Source organism: Mirounga angustirostris, unplaced genomic scaffold (assembly GCF_029215605.1).
Source record: "Mirounga angustirostris isolate CCGP_5_RB_7025 unplaced genomic scaffold, mMirAng1.0.hap1 SCAF_2, whole genome shotgun sequence".
Taxonomy (NCBI): domain Eukaryota; kingdom Metazoa; phylum Chordata; class Mammalia; order Carnivora; family Phocidae; genus Mirounga; species Mirounga angustirostris.
The window spans coordinates 142586256-142611595 of NW_026991710.1; the positions used below are offsets into that span (position 1 = coordinate 142586256).

At 34.5% G+C, this 25340-nt stretch overlaps 1 protein-coding gene across 1 annotated transcript in view; it reads left to right on the forward strand.

The window, feature by feature from the left end:
- The first annotated feature begins 13338 nt into the window (after positions 1 to 13338).
- Positions 13339 to 25340, forward strand: part of ANXA10 (annexin A10) — a 114448-nt gene continuing 102446 nt past the window's right edge. Inside the window, exons 1-3 of the mRNA XM_064584037.1 lie at positions 13339 to 13372; positions 18693 to 18777; positions 21115 to 21214. Of these exons, the coding sequence (XP_064440107.1) occupies positions 13339 to 13372; positions 18693 to 18777; positions 21115 to 21214 (219 nt within the window). The remainder of the gene's footprint in view (positions 13373 to 18692; positions 18778 to 21114; positions 21215 to 25340) is intronic.

Consider the following 25340-nt stretch of genomic DNA (forward strand, 5'->3'; position numbering starts at 1 on the left):
TGTTTTCTTCTGACTTATTTCACTTAGCATAATGTCCTCAAGGGCCATCCATATTGCCACAAATGGCAGAATTGCCTTTTTTCTCATGGCTGAAAAATATTTCATAGTATATATAAAACACATCTTCTATATCCATTCATACACTGACAAATACTTAGGTTGTTTCCATACTTTGGCTATTGTGAATAATGCTACAGTGAATATGGGAGGGCAGATAGCTCTTCAATATCTTGTTTTCATTTCCTTTAGATATATACCTGGAAGTGGAATTGTTAGGTAATATAGTAGTTCCATTTTTAATTTTTTGAGGAAACTCCATATCGTTTTCTATACTGGCTGCCTCAATCTACATTCCCACCAACAGTGAAGAATTCCCTTTCTCCACACCCTTGCCAAAACTTGTTATCTCCTGTTTTTTCGATGATAGCCATTCCAACAGGTTAGGTGATATCTCATGGATTTGGTTTGCATTTCCCTGATGAAGAGTGATACTGAGTACCTTTTCATGTACCTTGTGGCCATTTGTATAATAAGTTTTCTTTGGAAAAATGTCTATTCAGTTCCAATCCCCTTTTTTAATTGGATTGTTTTATTTGCTATTGAGTTGTATGTGTTCTTTATATATTGTGGGTATTAGAGATAAACTTGGACTTGATTCAATTGGAAAGTGCAGTTACTTATTATAATAATGATATATTATTTATGTATCAATTTGAACCCTAAGTTAAAACTTAATCATAAAAGCTTGTTAGTCATATGACCCCAGAGGATTAACTAAAGTACAGGGCTCAACAAAAATGGTAAACTGCCTAGAAATCTCTTGGACAGGAGTGACTAGGGCATTCCTCAGACAATGAAAAATAAGTTATTTTTCCTGTCAATTCCAAAAATCAAAGCAAAAGGTATTAAAATTGAATTAGTTGTTCAGTTTCTATAGAAATCGAATATCATATCTGAGAAATTTATTAGCCCCTATTCATAAAATTATAAGAAAGAAAGAAAGAAAGAAAGAAAGAAAGAAAGAAAGAAAGAAAGAAAGAAAGAAAGAAAGAGAAAAAGAAAAGAAAAGAAAAGAAAGCCCTAAATTTGAGTGGGGTTTTGAGAAAGAGTAGGGTTTATGCTAATGGACCCCAAAAGAAAGCTGGGGTGGCAATCCTTTATCAGACAAATTATATTTTAAACCAAAGACTGTAATAAGAGATGAGGAAGGACACTATATCATACTTAAAGGGTCTATCCAACAAGATCTAACAATTGTAAATACCTATGCCCCTAATATGGGAGCAGCCAATTATATAAGCCAATTAATAACAAAAGCAAAGAAACACATCAACAACAATACAATAATACTGGGGGATTTAAACCCCCCCCCCCCACTGAAATGGACAGATCATCTAAGCAAAAGATCAACAAGGAAATAAAGACTTTAAATGACACACTGGACCAAACGGACTTCACAAATATATTCAGAACATTCCATCCCAAAACAACAGAATACACATTCTTCTCCAGTGCCCATGGAACATTCTCCAGAATAGATCACATCCTAGGTCACAAATCAGGTCTCAACTGGTACCAAAAGATTGCAATCATTCCCTGCATATTTCCAGACCACAATGCTTTGAAACTAGAATTCAATCACAAGAGGAAAGTCAGAAAGAACTCAAATACATGGAGGCTAAAGAGCATCCCACTAAAGAATGAATGGGTCAACCCGGAAATTAAAGAAGAATTTAAAAATTCATGGAAACAAATGAAAATGAAAACACAACTGTTCAAAATCTTTGGGATACAGCAAAGTCAGTCCTAAGAGGAAAGTACATAGCAATACAAGCCTTTTTCAAGAAACAAGAAAGTTCTCAAATACACAACCTAACCCTACACCTAAAGGAGCTGGAGAAAGAACAGCAAATAAAGCCTAAACCCAGCAGAAGAGGAGAAATCATAAAGATCAGAGCAGAAATCAGTGAAATAGAAACCAAAAGAACAGTAGAACAGATCAACAAAGCTAGGAGCTGGTTCTTTGAAAGAATTAACAAGAATGATAAACCCCTGGCCAGACTTATCAAAAAGAAAAGAGAAAGGACCCAAATAAATAAAATCATGAATGAAAGAGGAGAGATCACAACCAACACCAAAGAAATACAAACAATTATAAGAACATATTATGAGCAACTCTATGCCAGCAAATTAGATAATCTGGAAGAAATGGATGTATTCCTAGAGATGTATCAACTACCAAAACTGAACCAGGAAGAAATAGAAAGCCTGAACAGACCTATAACCACTAAGGAAAATGAAGCAGTCATCAAAAATCTCCCAAAAAACAAGAGCCCAGGGCCAGATGGCTTCCCAGGGGAATTCTATCAAACATTTAAAGAATTAATACCTATTCTTCTGAAACTGTTCCAAAAAATAGAAATGGAAGGGAAACTTCCAAACTCGTTTTATGAGCCATCATTACCTTGATCCCAAAACCAGACAAAGACTCCATTAAAATGGAGAATTACTGACCAATATCCTTGATGAACATGGATGCAAAACTTCTCACCAATATACTAGCCAATAGGATCCAACAGTCCACTAAAAGGATTATTCACCACAACCAAGCAGGATTTATTCCTGGGCTGCAAGGTTGGTTCAACATCTGCAAATCAATCAATGTGATACAATACATTAATAAAAGAAAGAACAAGAACCATATGATCCTCTCAATGCAGAAAAAGCATTTGACAAAGTACAGCATCCTTTCTTGATCAAAACTCTTCAGGCTATAGGGATAGAGGGGACATACCTCAATATCATAAAAGCCATCTATGAAAAACCCACAGCAAATATCATTCTCAATGGGGAAAAACTGAGAGCTTTCCCTCTAAGGTCAGGAACACAGCAAGGATGTCCACTATCACCACTACACATTTAATGCAATCCCTTTCAAAATTATCCACTTTTTTCAAAGAAATAAAACAAATAATCCTAAAATTTGTATGGAACCAGAAAAGACCCTGAATAGCCAGACGAATGTTGAAAAAGAAAAGCAAAGCTGGTGGCATCACAATTCCAGACTTCAAGCTCTATTACAAAGCTGTCATCATCAAGACAGTATGGTACTGGCACAAAAACAGACACATAGATCAATGGAACAGAATAGAGAGCCCAGAAATAGACCCTCAACTCTATGGTCAACTCATCTTTGACAAAGCCGGAAAGAATGTCTACTGAAAAAAAGACAGTCTCTTCAACAAATGGTGTTGGGAAAATTAGACAGCCACATGCAGAAGAATGAAACTGGACCATTTCCTGACACCACACACAAAAATAGACTCCAAATGGTTGAAAGACCTCAATGTGAGACAGGAGTCCATCAAAATCCTAAAGGAGAACACAGGCAGCAACCTCTTCAACCTCAGCTGTAGCAACTTCTTCCTAGAAACATTGCCAAAGGCAAGGGAAGCAAGGGCAAAAATGAACTATTGGGATTTCATCAAGATAAAAAGCTTCTGCACAACAAAAGAAACAGTCAACAAAACCAAAAGACAACCGACAGAATGGGAGAAGATATTTGCAAATGACATATCAGATAAAGGGCTAGTATCCAAAATCTATAAGGAACTTATCAAACTCAACACCCAAATAACTACTAATCCAATCAAGAAATCGACAGAAGACATGAACAGACATTTTTCCAAAGAAGATATCTAAATGGCCAACAGACACATAAAAAAGTGCTCAACGTCGCTCGGCATCAGGGAAATCCAAATCAAAACCTCAATGAGATATCACCTCACACCAGTCAGAATGGATAGAATTAAGAAGTCAGGAAATGACAGATGTTGGCGGGGATGCAGAGAAAGGGGAACCCTCCTACACTGTTGGTGGGAAGGCAAGCTGGTGCAGCCACTCTGGAAAACAGTATGGAGGTTCCTCAAACAGTTGAAAATAGAGCTACCATATGATCCAGCCATTGCACTACTGGGTATTTACCCGAAAGATACAAATGTAGGGATCTGAAGGGGTACATGGACCCCAATGTTTATAGCAGCAACGTCCACAATAGCCAAACTGTGGAAAGAGCCAAGATGTCCATCGACAGATCAATGGATAAGGAAGAAGTGGTATATATATACAATGAAATATTATGCAGCCATCAAAAGGAATGGAATCTTGCCATTTGCAACAATGTGGGTGGAACTGGAGAGAATTATGTTGAGCGAAATAAGTCAATCAGAGAAAGACATGTATCATATGACCTCACTAATGTGAGGAACTCTTAATCTCAGGAAACACACTGAGGGTTGCTGGAGTGGTGGGGGGTGGGAGGGATGGGGTGGCTGGGTGATACACATTGGGGAGGGTATGTGCTATGGTGAGCACTGTGAATTGTGTAAGACTGTTGAATCACAGACCTGTACCTCTGAAACAAACAATACATTATATGTTAAAAAAAAAAAGAAGAAGAAGAAGAAGATAGCAGGAGGGGAAGAATGAAGGGGGGGAAATCGGAGGGGGAGACGAACCATGAGAGACTATGGACTCTAAAAAACAAACTGAGGGTTCTAGAGGGGAGGGCGGTGGGGGGATGGGTTAGCGTTGTGATAGGTATTAAAGAGGGCACGTATTGAATGGAGCACTGGGTGTTATACGCAAACAATGAATCATGAAACACTACATCAAAACCTAATGATGTAATGTATGGTGATTAACATAACATCATAATAAAAAAATATATATATATCTTAATATCCTAAAAAAAAAAAAGAATGAAAGAGTAGATTTTATTTCTTCTTTTGAGGGTCTAAAAAACATAGTAAAATCAATCCCTTTATAACGTTATTATCCCACACTTATCTTAAAACAACCCTCTCTCCCCCCATACTCACTTTATGCTGAAGGACATTAAAGATCCCACAAGAAACTTTCAGCAGGCTCTTACAAAGCAAGATACATTGCACAAATGATGGCTCAATCTGGAGATTAATTATAACCTTGCAAACAAGAAGGACCTTGATAAGCAGGCTCCTACTGTTTGCCTGAACTCCCTTTTTCCTGCCATATTATGCCCCTACCTTTATTAAAAACCTATACAAAGATGCCATGTGGCATTATCTGAATCTAATTTTCAATCTATTCTATCCTCATCTAGATTATGGAGCAATAATGCCTACTTCATAAGATTGTTTTGAGGAATAAATGAAATCACTTAAAGTGTTTACCACAAAGCTGTAACAGTAGTTGCTTAAAAATATTTTTATCACTGGAACAATGGCATCCTTAGCTTGGTCAAATGTATAATCTCCCAAGATAAAGGGGCATACATACTTGGATACATGAATTCTAATGTTTATTTTTTAATTACCTCATAGTCACACATCATAACAGAATCTGTTATTTTACCAAAAACATATTTATTTCAATGGAAAAGATTAGCATATGTATATGTTGGAAACAGAGTATTTTCATACTATGATATGAACTTTATTTTCTATTTCAAGAAAAGTTAAATCAAATTTAAGGCTCTACTTTTGCCACATTTGCTCTATAAGAACACGTTTCTCCCTATTACCAGGTTAAACATGTCAAAGATGAATAAGATGCATCATATCTTTTATTTCAAAACAAAAGAAAAAGCATTTATAAACCAAAAGTTAAATATGATCCAGAATATTTGATACTGCTTTTTAATATACTTTGCTTTTAATAATAATTTCAGACAAGACCAATTTAGCAGCACAAATATTTCTTCTTCATTAATGATAATGATTCTCTGACTTCTAATCTCTGTGAAATATATAAGAATTATTATTCCAGGAATATTAACTTTGTTTCAAATTAATATACATGACTAATGTGCTAGAATCTAATTTTCAAAGTGATGAAAATAATTTTATAGTATGTTACTTTTTTCCTCGACTTTAATTAAATTTCTTCTATAAGGATTTGGAGATCTGATTTGAAAAATAATTAAAAATGGGTTATTTTTATTCATGAATTCTATTGCTACAAAATGGAAAGGGTCAGTGCAAATTTCCAATTAGAGTGAAATTTAAATGGACTTTAGAATATCAGTATGTCCAAACTGCAGAGATAAAGATTATTTTTAAAATCACATTTTGTTCATTTATCCATGACATGGATATATGTTATTAATTATATGTGAATTTGTTTAAAAATTGCTTTAAATTTCAACATCAATTACCTTCATCAATTTATAAAAATTGACATGGCATTTTGAGTAGGACATGTGTGTATACTAAATAAAAATCTATTGTTATAAGTGATAAGCAATATAATTCAAGAAAGATAATTTTTGCTATTTTGCATCAGGAAGAACTTTGAAGTAAACAAAAAGTGAGATTATAGAGATTGCTAGCTAGGATGACCAATAATCATATTTTTAAAGTTCTAGGATGAGAAATTTTTTAAAAAAATAGTACATGGATTTGGATGACACATAATTTTGGTATTTAAACTAAAAGATAATTTGTATGTGCATTAGAGACTAAGAGAATTGTCATAGAGGATGGCCACCAGGGAAAGTCTAATGGCCCCACCAACATGATTAATGATCTTGCCCTCAGCTTTAAACTTTGAGAAAATCAAATTCATTAATTCAAAAAATATATTTAGGGTACTTTTTATATTTTATACACTTTTTTATGTACTTTGAGTACAGTAGTAAGACCAAGAAATTGTCCTCATAGAGCTTAATTAGTGGTAGAGACATATTTTTTTAATAAAGGAAAAAATATCATTTTCATTACAGAGGAGATGAAGGAAAAAAACAAAGGTAGAAATAGTGTTGTAAGTGGAAGGATCTATTAAAAACAGGTCAAGTAAGATATTTCTAAGGAGGCAATATTTAAGCAAAAGTCTAGAAAAGAGAAAGAGCCACCCTTGCCAAAACATGGAGATAGGGATCTACATAAATGAAAAGCAAGTTAAATGTAAATTGCTAAGGTTTTGAGTATGAGGCAAGCTTGGTGTCTACAAGACATCAAGAAGATGGCATTCAGTCTGTAGTAGATTGAGCCATCGGAGAAGTGGTTGGAGAAGAAGGCAAAAATACAGTCAGGGTTAGATCATGGAAGATCTTGTATGACTTGGGAAGAAGTATGGATTTTATTTGAAGGATTTTCAGAAGTCACTGAAGGATTTTGAAAAGATGAGTAACATATCTAATTTACTCTGTTTCCTGTGTGAAGAATGGACTCTATATAGTAAAGCAAGTTGTCAAAGAAGCTCTGTGAGGAGGATTTTGCAGTAGTCTCAGCTTGGATTAAGACAGTTGTGGTGGAAGGGATGAAAGTGAGTGATCATATTCAGGATATATGATAAAGATAGCATCAATAGGACTTGCTGATGCTTCAGGGTAGATAAAGGTAGTAAAAGATAAGACCTAGATTTTTGGCTAAAGCAACTCAGTGGATTGTAGTGGCATTGACATGGAAGAGCAAATTTGTGGTGTAAAGCAAAAATGTGAGCTTCTTTTAATATAGTTTTAGACATTTAAATGAAGGTGTTGAATCAATATTTTGGAGCTCAGAGACAAGACATGAAATTGAGATTCATAAATATATGGATAGTTTTAAAGCTCAGGGATTAAGTTTGATAATAAAGGGCAAGTGTTTACATAAAAACAGAAAAATATCAAAGACCAATCCCTGGAAATTTTCTAAATATGGAAATTCAGAAGAGGAATTTACAGTAAAGGAGATTGAGAAGTTGCAACCAATGAAGTCAAAGTAAAACCAGAAGAGAGTGGTGTTCCAAAAGCCAAGTGAACAACATGTATCAAAAAGGAGAGATAAGACAACTCTTCCAAATAAGATGAAAACAGAATAAGCCACTAGATTTACAAAGACTACCATCATTCATGACAAAAGCAGTTTCAGAGTAGTGAGGAAAACTTGACTGAAATGATCTGAAGCATGAATAGTTAAAGTAGAGAGAGGGAGTATAGGCAACTGTGTGAAGGACCTTTCCCTATGTAGAGGAAAAGAAAAATGGAGTTTTAGCTGGTGGAGAATGTAGAGTCAAGGGAATTTGGTCTCTGGTTATTTGGTTGCTTGCTTTTTAAAATGACAATTGCTATGACATATTTTGGGGCTAGTGGAAATATCAAAAGAATAAAATGATGATGAGAAGAAATGCGATGATTTCAAGATTAAAAATCTTATATAAGTTAAGAGAGAATGCATAAGTCAAGTGCTTGGACACAGATAGGAAAAGAGCCTAAGTTAGGAGGAATGACCATTATTACAGGGTTTGAGAAAGAATATAATTGTACAGATGTACATGACGGATGAAAACCTCATGATTTATATTAATGCATATTTCCTCAGTGAAACAATAAAAGAGGCATCTGCTATAAGTTAGAAGTGTGGAAGAGTGTGGGGGTTTGAGGTTCGCTGAAAATCAATATGTGAAATAGACCTTCAAGAGAATAGAAAAGATGAGCAGGATTTTCAGACCCAATTATCACATGCTTGATGTTTTCTGTCATATATTTAAATTGTACTCAATCTAATGTTTTTATTGTGTATATGTGTTCCTTATTCATTGTGATGTGACCATATATATTTCTCTTCTTCCATAAACATTTTGACTGCATACTTAGATTTAGATCAACCAACATAACACAAACATGTGCATTTTATAGTAAACAACTGACTTAGCAAGAATTATTAGTGTAATTTGTAAGCCCTGCACTTTTTAATGGTCCAATAGTTACTCACTTCATTAGTGTTAATGTTTGCAAAGTACACAAATCTACATTCTAAAAAGAACATCAACTTAACTATGGATATAGGACAAAATATCCTTCACTCCAGTCTGGAACAAGGGACTTTGGAAAACCATCATCATTTAAAATAAGAGTAATTACTTTTTCTCAGATATTTATTGCTGTTCTAACTCTGTCAAAGTCAAAATAATAGACTTAATTATTTTCAGACATGATATGAAATTATTAATATATCTTCTGTACATTTGACAAGTCTTTTCAAGGGACTTAAAGATAATTAAAAAATAAGAAAGAAAATTAAACATTAGCATAACTATATAGGTCTTTGTTACCAGGTAACAGAAAGTTTGACCAAAAATTTTCCTATTTATAGAGTTGCTTTTCCCCAGTTATGTTTAATTTTAACTATGACAACAAGCTGTATCTAAGAAAAGAATAAGAGCAAAACCAATAGTCATTTAAGAGGTCTTACTTTTCGGTGTATTTACTGGAAATTGAAATGAATGATTATTATGACTGAATAGCAAATCCTTCTGAACCAAATATGTTTGTCAACTAATAAACTGATATTTTGATAATAAATTACAACGTTCAAATCACTCAGAGCTTTACAGAATTGAGTTACATTATTTTTCTAAAGATTTATTTATTTATTTTAGAGAGACACAGAGAGAGCACACAGAGAGGGAGAAGCAGAGAGAGAGGAAGAGAGAGAATCTCAAGCAGACTACCCACTGAGCACAGAGCCCAATGTGGGGCTGGATCTTACAACCTTGAGATCATGACCTGAACCAAAAAATCAAGAGTTGGACACCTAACAAACTGAGCCACCCAGGTGCCCTGAGTTACATTCTTTTTTTTTTTTTTTTAATGTAGTATTCAATGATTCATTAGTGGTGTATAATACCCAGTGCTCATCACATCACGTGCTCTCCTAATGCCCATCACCCAGTTACCCCATCCCCCGACCCACCTGCTCTTCCACTACCCTCAGTTTGTTTCCCAGAGTCAAGAGTCTGTCATGGGTTGTCGCCCTCTCTGATTTCTTCCCATTCAGTTTTCCCTCCCTTCCCCTATGATCCTCTGTGCTATTTCTTATGTTCCACACATGAGTGAAACCATATGATAATTGTCTTTCTCTGATTGATTTATTTCACTTAACATAATACTCTCCAGTTCCATCCATGTCAATGGTAGATATTCCAAGTTACATTCTTGTAACAAAGTATTTACCAAAGTATTTATCTGAATACACTTTTCAGAGTTTACACCTATTAAAAAGGTAAAACTAGAATGTGTGTTATACTCTCTCTCATTCTGGCTGTAACATTCATCCCTGGATACATGTACTCATTGAGAAAGTAATTTATCTATTTCATTTATTACAATATATTTTAAAGACATTTATGGTTTTGGCAAAATGTGCACCATTACTCCAAGGAAATCTATCAAGAAGAAACAATTTTAACAATTAGAGGCTTATGTTTACAGGATTTTTTTAAGATTTATTTATTTTAGAGAGAAAGAGAGAGAGCACATAAGCAGGAGGGGGGAGGCAGAAGGAGAGGGAGAGAATCCTAACCAGGCACTGACCCTCTACTAAGTGCCAAGCGTGGTTCAGGGCTTGATCTCACCACCTGAGATCATCACATGAGCCAAAATCAAGAGTTGGCCACTTAACCAACTAAGCCACCCAGGTGCCCCAAATGTGCACAGGATTTTTTTTAAATTAAATTTCAATGTATAAAGTGAGAACTTCCAGTAATGGTGTCCAAGTGAAGTAGTTGTGTAAATTCAACCACTTTAGATAGATAATAATTATAATAGATGACAGTTTTAACAAATACATAAAATAAAAAGTCAACTATGTAAAGATACTAGAAGTGTTCAAAATCGGCCAGAAGCCATAGGAAATTTTACTCTCAAAAATCAGCTCTTAAAACAATAAGAAGTTTAAGTTTGAGAATTTGGGGCCTGAGTTTGTGGCTTTTGGATAACCAGTCCTCTCAAACCCGACAGCTACAATGATGCAAACAGGCAGGAAAAAACTATAATCTTAAATGGTTAGAGTACCAGAAGTGAGTTTAGGATTGGAAGAGGAGCTGACAATTTAAAACAAAAATATTAGACATTCAAAGAAATGGCCAAGTGTGACACGTATCTAGATTTTCAGCAGAAACTAATTCTAAGTGAGCTCACACATGGATTTAGAAGACCTCAAAGCCCCTATCATAAACATTTGGACATAAGAAGAAATGGAAACCTGAGTAGCTATTAACATTAAATCCATAATAGGAATAAACTTTACCAAGAAGAACTCTAGACAAGTTTGGCTTCACTAGTGAAATCACTCAAATACACAGAAAGAAATAATATTAATATTACACAAATTCCTTTAAAACTAGATGAAAAAGAAATATTTCATAACGAATTTTATGATGCCATGAGTCCCCTGATAACAAAGCTAGACAAATCTACCAATATCATATCCTTTGTGAAAATTAGATGTAATTTTTTTTAAAGATTTTATTTATTTATTTGAGACAGAGAGAATGAGAGAGAGAGAGCACATGAGAGGGGGGAGGGTCAGAGGGAGAAGCAGGCTCCCTGCCGAGCAGGGAGCCCAATGAGGGACTCGATCCAGGGACTCCAGGATCATGACCAGAGCCGAAGGCAGTCGCTTAACCAACTGAGCCACCCAGGCGCCCTAGATGTAATTTTTAAAGAAAATATTAGCAAACCAAATTCAACAATATATTAAAAATATAACACATAATGGCCAAGCAGTTTTTTCCAGGAATACAGGTTAACATTCAAAATAAATTAATATAACTCAACATATTGATAGAATAAAGGAAATAGGTCATTTAATTATCTTTTTAGTTCCAGAAAAAGAAGCTTTAAAAATCCACTAATCATTCATGATGAAAAAAAGAACCTCCTAGTAAAGTATGAATAGAAGATGTCCTCAAACTGAAAATATATCTTTTAAGGACCCATAGCTAATAATGTAATAATTTAAGAATGAAAAATTGAATACTCCCCTCTAGGATTCATAAAAGGCTAGGATGCCTGCATTCTCCCATTTATTCAAAACTCCCACTAAATTCCTAGCTAAGAAAATAAAGAAAAATAAATTTTAAAAAATACAGATTGGAAAGTAATGGGTAAAACTATCTTTTTTCTTCAAACTGGCCTATTTATGTGGAATATCCTAAAGATTTACAAAAGAGCTGCAAAAACTAACAAGTTAACCTAGCAAGGTCACAGAATACAATGCAAATATATACAAATCCATGGCATACCCATTTATTAGTACTAAATAACTATAAAATAAAACAGCAAATACAATATGATTTTTGGTAGAATCAGAAAATGTGAGGTATTTCAGATAAAATTAAAATTAATTCACTGAAAACAAAATATTCATGAAAAAGTAGACTTCAATGAATTGAGAAATACACTATGTTCATGAATCACAAGATAAATATTATAGAGAAGTCATCTCTCCTAAAAATGAACCTATGAACTCAGTACAATCCCAATTAAAAGAAACTGGCCAATTGTTTTAAAACTCAAAAAATAATAGAAATAACTCACAGGAGCCAAAGAAATTAAAAAAGGAGGAGACAGAGAAAGAGGAGGAATAGGAGGAAGAGAACATCACGTTTGAAAATTCACCTTACTTGATTTTCACACTTACTATAAAGCTACAGTTAGTAACTAAGACAGTGTAATACTGGTAAAAAGAAAGACATTTGGATCAAGGAAGAATAATTTAGAGTCCACTAATAGACCCATACATATATGATACAATAATTTTTGACTCAAGTGCCAGGGTAAGTTAATGGAGAAAAGAAAGTCTTTTAAACAAATGGTACTGTAAAACTGAGTTTTCCTGTGGGAAAAAAGTAAAACTGAGTTTTCCTATGGGGAAAAAAAGTCAAGCATGATTCTTACTTTATACCACACAAAATATGAGTATTGACCATATATCTTGTAAAAGAAACACTGACACTGGAGTAGGCAAAAATGTTTTAAAATACAAAGAACAGGAAGCTAAAAATTATTAAGTGGACTTTGTCCAATTATGAACTAAAAATAAACAAAAAAAAAGTTTCCCAATCATAGGACATCGTTTCAAAAATGAAAAGACAAGGCACACATCGAAAGATGGATTTGTAAATCAAAGATGATAAAGAATATGTGTCTAGAATGTACAAAGATCTCTTATAAATCAGTAATAAAACCATCAACTCAGTTGGAAAATGGATAAAAGATTTGAACAATTAACATAAGATGTAAAAATGGCCACTTAGTATATGAAAAGATACTCTGTATTCTTAGTCATAAGGAACTTGCAAATTAGAAGCATAATGTGAGAGGAAGGAGCAAGATGGCGGAGGAGCAGGAGAACTAACTTTCATTTAGTCCCAGGAATTCAGCTAGATAGGGATCAAACCATTCTGAACAACTACGAACTCAACAGGAGATCGAAGAAAAGAAGAGCAGCAACTCTCTGAACAGAAAAGTGACCATTTCTAGAAGGTAGGATGTGCGGAGAAGTGAATCCAAGGCTATATTCAGGAAGATAGATGGCGGGGGAGAGTGCTCCATCAGCCGCTACTGGTAAGTGATAGAGCCGCAGAGCACAAAGTGGAAACTTCTAGAAGTCAGCTCCACTGAGGGACGTTGCTCCAGTGGCTAAGTGGGGGGTGGAACCCTCACCGGACAGTGTGGTCTCAGGACCCTTGGGGTCACAGAAAGACTGGGGGTTCCTAAGTGCGGCAGAGCTCCCAGGTATCGGAGCGGGGAAGCCGGCTGCAGAGACGGTGCCAAGGCAAGGGCTCTCAGCTCGGGGTTGCCATAAACTGTGATCCAAGCCACACTCGGGCCCCTGCTCTTCCAGCAGGGATCTAACAAGCGGCAGATCCAGGGAAACTCCCCTTCCTCCCCCGGAAGGAGTGGCACGGAGCACACTGCAGGGATCTGCTGGGTTTGGAGACTCCACACAGGGTCATGTGCCAGAGATAGAAATGCTTGGTCACAGGCCAGGTGAGCATGGAGTGTGGGCTGGAGACCGGGGAGACGGGAGTGACTGACTGCTTTTCTCGGGGGCTCACTGAGGAGTGGGGCCCTGAGTTCTTGGCTCCTCCAGGGTGGAGATTGGGAGGCTGCCACTTTCACTCTTGGCCTCCAAAGCTGTACAGAAACCTTGCAGGGAAAAAAAGCTCCTGAGAGCAAACCCAAGCAGATTACTCAGCCCAGATCAGCAAGGGCGGGGCAATTCCACCTCCGGCAAAGACATTTGAGAACCACTGTGACAGGCCCTTCCCCCAGAAGATCAGCAAGGACAGCCAGCGAAGACCAAGTTTACTGATCAAAGAGAATGGCACAACTCCAGCATTAGGGGAATACTGCACATAGAATTCTTGGCTTTTTTCCCATGATTCTTTAGTCTTTCAAAGCTAATTTTTTTAACTGTCTTTTCCTTTTTTTTTTTTTTAAATTTTTCTTTTTCCCTTTTTCAACCAACATCTTATCAATCCCTTTTTTAAAAATATATTTTTTATTTTTAGAGCCATATCTATCCCTTCATAGTAGTCACCCTTATTTTTGGTATATATATATATATATATATATGTATATATATATATATGTTGTTCTCTCTTTAAAATTTTGGGATAAAGTTTCTTCTAACAGACCAAAATATACCCTAAATCTCTAGTGCATGGCTTTGTTCTAGTCTCCTGCCTGATCACATTCTCTCCCTTTTTGTTTTTTAAACCCTCTTCTTTCTTTTTTCAACCAACTTCTTATCAATTCCTTTTATAAAATGTTTTATAATTTTCATCTTTACAGTCATATTCTATCCCTTCATCATATTTACCCTTATTTTTGTATATAAGTTTTTATTTCTTTTAAAATTTTGGGAGGCACGTTCTTCTAACAGACCAAAACACGCTAAAAATCTAGTGTGTGGCACTGATCTTCGCACCAGCCTGCTCATATTTTCTCATATTCTAGGGTTTTTTTGTTTGTTTGTTTGTTTGATCTTTTTCTTTTTCTTTTTTCTTTCTTTCCCTTTCTTTTACCCCAGATTCAGGTCTATTCTGATATGTTTTGTGTATATTTTCCTGGGGTCATTGTTACCCTGTTAGCATTTTGTTCTCTCATTCATCTATTCTCCTCTGGACAAAATGACAAGATGGAAAAAATCACCTCAAAAAAAAGAACAAGAGGCAGTACCAACTGCCCAGGACCTAATCAATACAGACATTAATAAGATGTCAGAACTAGAGTTCAGAATGACGATTTTAAAGATACTAGCTGGGCTTGAAAAAAGCATGGAAGATACTAGAGAAACCCTTTATGGAGAAATGAAAGAACTGAAATCTAACCAAGTCAAAATCAAAAAGGCTATTAATGAGGTGCAATCAAAAAATGGAGGCTCTAACTGCTAGGATAAATGAGGCAGAAGAGAGAATTAGTGATATAGAAGACCAAATGATGGAAAATAAAGAAGCTGAGAAAAAGAGAGATAAACAACTACTGGATCACGAGGGCAGAATTCGAGAGATAAGTGATACCATAAGAACAAACAATATTAGAATAATTGGGATCCCAGAAGAAGAAGAAAGAGAGAGGGGGGTAGAAGATATATAGGAGCAAATTATAGCAGACAACTTCCCTAATCTGGGGAAGGAGACAGGCATGAAAATCCAGGAGGCACAGAGAACCCCCCTCAAAGTGAATAAAAATAGGTCAACACCCCAACATCTAATAGTAAAACTTATGAGTCTCAGAGACAAAGAGAAAATCCTGAAAGCAGCTTGGGACAAGAGATCTGTAACCTACAATGATAGAAACATTAGATTGGCAACAGACCTATCCATAGAGACCTGGCATGCCAGAAAGGACTGGCAGGATATATTCAGAGCACTAAATGAGAAAAATATGCAGCCAAGAATACTATATCCAGCTAGGCTGTCATTGAAAATAGGAGAGATAAAAAGCTTCCAGAACAAACAAAAACTAAAAGGAATTTGCAAACATGAAACCAACCCTACAAGAAATATTGAAAGGGGTCCTTTAAGCAAAGAGAGAGCCTAGAAGTAACATAGACCAGAAAGGAACACAGACAATATACAGTAACAGTCACCTTACAGGCAATACAATAGCACTAAATTCATACCTTTCCATAGTTACCCTGAATGTAAATGGGCTAAATGCCCCAATCAAAAGACACAGGGTATCAGATTGGATGAAAAAACAAGACCCATTGATATGCTGTCTGCAAGAGACTCATTTTAGACCCAAAGAAACCGGCAGATTGAAGGTGAGGGGGTGGAAAACCATTTACCATGCTAATGGACACCAAAAGAAAGCTGGGGTGGCAATCCTTATATCAGACAAATTAGATTTTAAACCAAAGACTATAATAAGAGATGAGGAAGGACACTATATCCTACTTAAAGGGTCTATCCAACAAGAAGATCTAACAATTGTAAATATCAATTCCCCTAACATGGGAGCAGCCAATTATATAAACCAATTAATAACAAAAGCAAAAAAACACATCAACAACAATACAATAATACTGGGAGACTTAAACCCCCCCCCCCATTGAAATGGACAGAACATCTAAGCAAAAGATCAACAAGGAAATAAAGACTTTAAATGACACACTGGACCAAATGGACTTCACAGATATATTCAGAACATTCCATCCCAAAGCGATGGAATACACATTCTTCTCCAGTGCCCATGGAACATTCTCCAGAATAGATCACATCCTAGGTCACAAATCAGGTCTCAACCAGTACCAAAAGATTGCGATCATTCCCTGCATATTTTCAGACCACAATGCTTTGAAACTAGAACTCAATCATAAGAGGAAAGTCAGAAAAAACTCAAATACATGGAGGCCAAAGAGCATCCTACTAAAGAATGAATGGGTCAACCAGGAAATTAAAAAAGAATTTTAAAAATTCATGGAAACCAGTGAAAATGAAAACACAACTGTTCAAAATCTTTGGGATGCAGCAAAGGTAGTCCTAAGAGGAAAGTATATAGCAATACAAGCCTTTCTCAAGAAACAAGAAAGGTCTCAAATACACAACCTAACCCTACACCTAAAGGAGCTGGAGAAAGAACAGCAAATAAAGCCTAAACCCAGCAGGAGAAGAGAAATCATAAAGATCAGAGCAGAAATCAATGAAATAGACACCAAAAGAACAGTAGAACAGATCAACAAAACTAGGAGCTGGTTCTTTGAAAGAATTAACAAGATTGATAAATCCCTGGCCAGACTTATCAAAAAGAAAAGAGAAATGACTCAAATAAATAAAATCATGAATGAAAGAGGAGAGATCACAACCAACACAAAGAAATACAAACAATTATAAAAACATATTATGATCAACTATACACCAGCAAATTAGATAATCTGGAAGAAATGGATGCATTCCTAGAGATGCATAAACTACCAAAACTGAACCAGAAGGAAATAGAAAACCTGAACAGACCTATAACCACTAAGGAAATTGAAGCAGTCATCAAAAATCTCCCAACAAACAAGGGCCCAGGGCCAGATGGCTTCCCAGGGGAATTCTACCAAACATTTAAAGAAGAATTAATTCCTATTCTTCTGAAACTCTTCCAAAAAATAGAAATGGAAGGGAAACTTCCAAACTCGTTTTATGAGCCATCATTACCTTGATCCCAAAACCAGACAAAGACCCCATCAAAAAGGAGAATTACAGACCAATATCCTTGATGAACATGGATGCAAAAATTCTCACCAAAATACTAGCCAATAGGATCCAACAGTACATTAAAAGGATTATTCACCATGATCAAGTGGGATTTATCCCTGGCTGCAAGGTTGGTTCAACATCTGCAAATCAATCAATGTGATACAATACATTAATAAAAGAAAAAACAAGAACCATATGATCCTCTCAATGCAGAAAAAGCATTTGACAAAGTACAGCATCCTTTCTTGATCAAAACTCTTCAGGCTATAGGGATAGAAGGGACATACCTCAATATCATAAAAGCCATCTATGAAAAACCCACAGCAAATATCATTCTCAATGGGGAAAAACTGAGAGCTTTCCCCCTAAGGTCAGGAACACGGCAGGGATGTCCACTATCACCACTGCTATTCAACATAGTACTAGAAGTCCTAGCCACAGCAATCAGACAACAAAAAGAAATCAAAGGCATCCAAATTGGCAAAGAAGAAGTCAAACTTTCACTCTTTGCAGATGATATGATACTTTATGTGGAAAACCCAAAAGACTCCACCCAAAAACTGCTAGAACTCATACAGGAATTCAGTCAAGTGGCAGGATATAAAATCAATGCACAGAAATCAGTGGCATTCCTATACACCAACAACAAGACAAAAGAAAGAGAAATTAAGGAGTCAATCCCACTTACAATTGTACCCAAAACCATAAGATACCTAGGACCAAAGAGGCAAAGAATCTGTACTCAGAAAACTATAAAATACTAAGGAACAAAATTGAGGAAGACACAAAGAAATGGAAAAACGTTCCATGCTCATGGATTGGAAGAACAAATATTGTGAAGATGTCAATGCTACCTAGAACAATCTACGCATTCAATGCAATCCCTATCCAAATACCATCCACTTTTTTCAAAGAAATGGAACAAATAATCCTAAAATTTGTATGGAACCAGAAAAGACCCTGAATAGCCAGACGAATGTTGAAAAAGAAAAGCAAAGCTAGTGGCATCACAATTCCAGACTTCAAGCTCTATTACAAATATATTCTGCAACTTGCTTATAGTACTTATCATTTCCCATCTTGTGTTCTATGAATTTTACCTATCTACCAAATATAAATACCTTTGAATCAAGAAATATGCTTTTAAATTTTGTTCTATGTATTTGTTGTCTTCTCTTACTTCTTAACAGAATACCTGCATAGCACAGAGATTGAGGTTGTAGGTTCTGATGCTGGACTACCTAGGCTCAAATTTCCACTGAAGCACTGCTTAGGGTATGATTTTAGGCAAGTTTCCTGACTACATAAGTACCTCAATATTCCCCTCATGGAAATATGGGTAATAGTACCTAGCCCATAGAGTTATTGTAAGAATTAAATTCACTTATATGGGTAAATTTGCTTGAAATAGTGCCTAATATAGAGTAAAAACTCAACTATTGTTAGCATTTCTTACTTTCCATATATTAGATACTCAAATCGTATTTAAATGAGTAAATAAGTTAAACTCAAACTTTAAAAAATTATTATGAAAATTTTCAAATATAAACAAAATTAGAATTATCTAATGGACTACCATCTCTTCAACAACTTCCAAGATTTTGCCATACTGGACTAATATGTACCACATCTTTTTTGCATGAAGTGTTATAAAGCAAATCCCAGACATCATAGTCTTAATTGAGTTTATTTTTTAAAAAGCTAAGTCATAAAGTAATGATGAGTAAAAATAATCATTGTCTGGAAGGAAATTAGGAAATATTACCGAATCTCTTTTCTCTCAATTATCTGATACTATTAGAGAAAATATGTTGGCCTCAAATATTTTGAAAATTTTCATTTCACATTAACACACTTAGTCTATAATTAGAGCCACAAATCACACAACTTTTGAAAATAATCATAAGAAATAAAATGGGAGAACCTGGGTGGATCAGTCAGTTAAGTGGCTGACTCTGGATTTTAGCTCAGGTCATGATCCCATATGGTCCTGGGATTGAGCCTCGTGTCAGGCTGCATGCTCAGCACAGAGTCTGCTTGAAGAGTCTCTCCCTCTCCCTGTGCCCCACCCCCTGCTAGTGCTCTCTCTCTCTCTAAAATAAATAATCTTTTTATTTTTTTAAAGATTTTATTTATTTTTTGACAGAGACACAGTGAGAGAGGGAACACAAGCAGGGAGAGTGGAAGAGGAAGAAGCAGGCTTCCCGCCGAGCAGGGAGCTCGATGTGGGGCTCGATCCCAGGACCCTGGGATCATGACCTGAGCCGAAGGCAGACGCTTAATGACTGAGCCACCCAGTCACCCTAAATAAATCTTTTTTAAAAAGAAAGAAAATGATACTTTTAGTTGAAAAACTCATTTTCCTTTGCTTTTAATTTTGAATCCTATACATACAAGTATAAAGTTATTTAGTAATTACTATATGCTTTTTAAATATACACAGAGAAAACATAAGACAAATACAGACACAGGCACAGATATACATACATACATGTGTATGCACACGTTTTGTAGAATGATTTATTAGATTATAACTTCTTCAAAAGCAGGCATAATGCTTCTTTACATGTTACATGGTACCAAGTATATTATTAATTTATTAATCAGAGTCTTATGAATTGATGCTGCAGGCATCAGATATTTTACATTACATTACACATTTACATTACATTTTATATTACACATTATATTAAGATATCCTGCTTAATGATTTTTATCCATATTTTAACATCAGATTGATTTTGGACAAAGTAGTTATGGATGCTGATCCACTGATACATATTGTAATTTTATGTTCTTTCAACCAAAAGTTATTTATCTGTAATTCACTTTCAAAATCTTTAAAAATTTTTTATAGACTAAATGAACACTGTGTTGTTCACTAAATGGCAGTAAAATGATATAATACACATTTATTTTGTGGTATCTGGAATAATGTATGAAACTTATGGGGATAGATATTTCCTAAAAATGTATTAGAATTTGAAGGTATTTTTTAAATTGTTTCCTTAAAATGTAATAAAACTAAATATTAAAATGAAAATATATATGAAGGGTGAAAATGATAGTGAATATATATGGTTTCTCCAAAGACTTATTGCTGGGTATTCAATTCTGACCTTGAATTAATAATGTAAAATATATGTAAAAAATAATGTAAAAAATACGTTATTTTTAAATTTATGACCAGATACACAGTAGTTAAAAATGCTACTGAATCAAGTATAGATGCACAAAGAACTTAGCAATTTGAAACATGAAGCTAGGGGCCAGAATACCTGAAAGAGTATCTAAAAATGATAGAGCAGAAAATAAATCATTAACTTTGTGGTTAATCAACTCTACCTTTCCATAAGTCATCTACTTTTTCTTAAGATTACACTTCTTTCATTGGTTGGCTAATGTATGTTTCTTAAATCAACACAGGACCAGTGTTTCTATTTATTTTATGCAACAATTCTACCTACGCACCTATGACTGATAGCTCAGTGTAAATACTGTATCTTGAGACATGCTGTATCCAGAATTGACCCTACCTTTTCCTTCCTGAGAAACTGAGGTGAACGGTAGACATATAAATTTGATTGAACAGTGAACTTCAATTCTTTCTAGCTACATAGGAAAACAAGCCTATGCAATTGAGCACTTACTAAAACTCTCTTGTTCTACTCTGAAGTTAACCACTATCATCAAAATGTTCTGTGGAGACTATGTAAGTATAATGACTATTTCTATAAAACTTTTCCAGTCTTTGGAGATTTGAACCTTATTTATAAAATTTCATGTGTGGTGCTTGACATTTTCATCAGGAAATATTGATGTTTTAATTTATTTTCATTAAATTTTTAATTAGTAGATGTTCAATATAACTATTAAGCAAAGTTATATTATTAAATCTCAAACCTATGCTAATTTTGAAGTAATTTATTATTCCAAAAAGGCAATTTAGACGCCATTACTTTCATAAGTAAACTGACTTCGAATTTTCACTAAAGTTATAAGATTTTTCCCCATATGTATTTCTGTAAGAAACCAAAAATAGGGGCACCTAGGTGGCTCAGTCAGTTGGACGTCTGCCTTCAGCTCAGGTCGTGATCCCAAGTCCTGGGATGGGAGCCCCGCATTAGGCTCTCTGCGCAGCAGGAAGCCTGCTTCTCCCTCTCCCTCTGCCTGCCACTTTGCCTACTTGTGGCTCTCTCTGTCAAATAAATAAAATCTTTTAAAAAAAAGAAACTAAAAATAAATGTGATTGTTAATTTTTATTTTAAATCTATGATCTCTTCAGAAAATAGTTTATTTTTGAATGATTATCTGTTGATTTTAAGCAATGTATAACTCAGTTTAGTATTTTTTCTTATCTGAATCATTTTGATCCAACTGCTCTAATAGTCCACAAACTTTCGAAGAGCTGACATATACACTGAGTTATCCAAATGTACATTTCAAAAAAGATAGCCATTTCACATGGTCTTAGAAATTATATGTAATTGTGTTCTGTGTTGATGACAATTTTTTGAATCTATATAATAAAAAATACTTCCAGGAAGCTTTTTATTTTTACTGCAATTTTTTATGCAGAAAAATCACAACAATTATTTGGTTAAACTTTGGCACAAAAATAATATTATTTACTCATTTAAAAAAGTATTAATTTCCAAGAAAATTTTATTTATTTTGTCTTTCAAATTAAATATCAAATGAGGATCAAAAAAAGGGCCAATTTTCATCACTGTTGCCTTAAGAAGCTTAATTTCATCTTGAGATTCTAGGATCTCATAGGCAGTTGAAACTTATCATTACTGTTTTTTTTTTTTTAATTTTTTATTTATTTGCGAGAGAGAGAATGAGAGACAGAGAGCATGAGAGGGAGGAGGGCCAGAGGGAGAAGCAGACTCCCCGCCGAGCAGGGAGCCCGATGCGGGACTCGATCCCGGGACTCCAGGATCATGACCTGAGCCGAAGGCAGTCGCCCAACCAACTGAGCCACCCAGGCGCCCCTCATTACTGTTTTATTAATTGTGCAGCAGTTACATTTCATCAAAGAGAAATGTGTCATGAGGTAATTCAGACCAGCATGGTAAATGATTTAATTTGTAAAAAGTTACTGTTTTCTCCCTTTCTATTCATTCAAGTATAATTATTTGGAAATAATATTATATCCTGTATGCTGTATATGCCAATTTATGAAAGGAACATTTAGAGAATATTTAAGTTATATTCCAAGGAATATTAAAAGTTATGACAATGACAAGATTTTTTAAAAATGCAATGATTGGCTATAGTTCTGGAGCTGATAAAGAATATGAGAGACTAAAGAGTTGGATTTGAACAAGCTTAAATATTCATTTTAAGTATTTTTGATCATTTAAGAGATAAATGTTAGGTTTTATGTATTACCTAAATACATAGATACTGATCTATGTATTTCAGATATCTATCGGATATCTATCCATATCTATCCAAAAGCACATTTTGATGATAAAATTGTTTTACATAATCAATGTTATTATATTTTAAGGCAATTATTTATTATCTTGAAATATATGGCCCAGGTGATTAGAATTTGGTATTAAAGAGACCAACAGTTGAGGTTAAGTTCATCTGTTTAATCTCCATTTTGAGTCTGGTGTTCTCAAGCAAAAGACAAACTCTTCCATAGGCAATACAGCAGAAGTTCTCATATCTATCTATCTATCTATCTATCTATCTATCTATCTATCATCTATCTATCTATCTATCTATCATCTATCTATCTATCTATCTATCTATCTATCTATCTATCTATCTATCTCTTTGATCCCCAAAGAGCACCAAAGCCAAACAACAGCAATTTAGGCAATGTCTAGTGTGGGCAATATAATGGTCTGCATTTTAGCCCAACTAATATGGAGTAAATGCATTGGTACTCATATTTTGGTGTGGATGATTACTGACTAGGTTGCTTCTTAAAAATATACTCGTAGGTCCTCTACTGAGAAGTTTCTATTCAATTATGACATCTGAACTTATATGCTTGATATAAATATGTGACCATTTTTGAAAGCCACTGAGGTAATTCATTAGAATCAATTAAAAATATAGAAAATTTAAATATAAGTCAAGCAAGAGGCAAAAGTGATAGAAAAGTAGTTGCATTTCTGAAAGAAATAATTATATGTAATCCTTTCAAATTACTTCCTATAATTATGGAGGTAGATAACCCTTAATGATTAAAGTAGTTTAAGTGGGTTAGTTACATTAAGAAGGTAAATTTACCTTTAATGCAATAAGTGTATTTTACCTATGTGCTTGACCATAAGACTGTCTATTGAAAGCAAGATTTAATTAAATGATTATGGCAAGCCTGGAATTGTTTTATTAATTAGTCAGATATAAATCACCTTTCAGGAAGATGCTATTACAATATGCCTCCTACATTGAGGGAAATTGCACTGTAGAATGTTAATTATATATAAATATATATTTTATATAATATATAAATTATTAAATTTATTAATATTATTATTCATTATATTTATAATTATTTAATCATATTTATATAATTATCAATTATAATAATAAGTGTACTTCTTTAATTATTAAATATTTAAATTATATATATAACTTATATATATATATATATATATATATATATAATGTGCCTCCATGTGCTTGAATCCCAAATATATATATATACATTTGCCAAAGCCAGGATCCAAACCCAGTCATCCCTATATCATTATAATTTGAGCTCTTAACCACTATAATATACTGCCTCATCCAAATATATTGGCCTGATTCTTCTAGTGAAATTGTTGGCTGTTTATGTCCTGTTTCATCATTAACCGATCCCCTTTTTTATATAGTAGCATTTTATTTACTATGGCTTGATTTATTTGATTATACTCTTCCTTTTTGACTCAAAGTAAACTTTAATCGTCTTCTTTTTCCAATCTTTTCAACAACTTTCCTATTTCTACCATATTTATTGATTGATAGAAAAATATTAATTGTAGGAGTATTACAAGCAATAAAACATACTGATATCATAGTCCATATCTGAATTAACATTATGCATTATACCTAAAGTAGAGAAACAATTATTAAAATTATCTGAATCTCTACTAGACATCAGGAGCTTTGCACACTTTGTCTAATTTAACTGTCACAGCAAATCTTTTCACAAAAATACCATTTAACATGCAAAAGTTTTAAAACTCCTTTTGGAAACACCAGATATTCTGTTTAGTGGTTTTATAATATAGTATTTTTAGTGTTCACAACCTTCAAGGAAAGTATTCCCATTTTCCACGTGAATATACTGAGGTTTAGAGAAGGTCATTACTTTCCTCCAAATGAAAAACCTCCAAGTGAAAAAGTAGTGATGCAGGATCCTGTCTAACGCCAAAACCATTTCTAACACACAAAAAAAGGGGAAAATGCCTAAGTGTGATTATCCTACATAATTACTGACTTTATGTTACAAAGCAAAAAGTAGGTCCTTTGGGAACCCAATTAAGAGGCAGAAAATTAACAGCAGTAACTTAACAAAGATGCTCTTACTCATAAATTTGTCCCTAGAATGGCTCCCCAAAGAGCACCAAAGCCAAACAACAGCAATTTAGGCAATGTCTAGTGTGGGCAACATAATGGTCTGCATTTTAGCCCAACTAATATGGAGTAAATGCATTGGTACTTAGCAGTGAAGGAAGAGCACTCAGTAAATCAGAAACAAATTCAGGGCATTCTATCCAAGAGTGATTGCAAGCTGAGAGGACCTCCCATGGGAGCAGAAGCTGTTGATTAGGCAAGATTATTTTTAAAGCAGCCTTTTCCTATTGAAGGGTATTCCTGAGAGA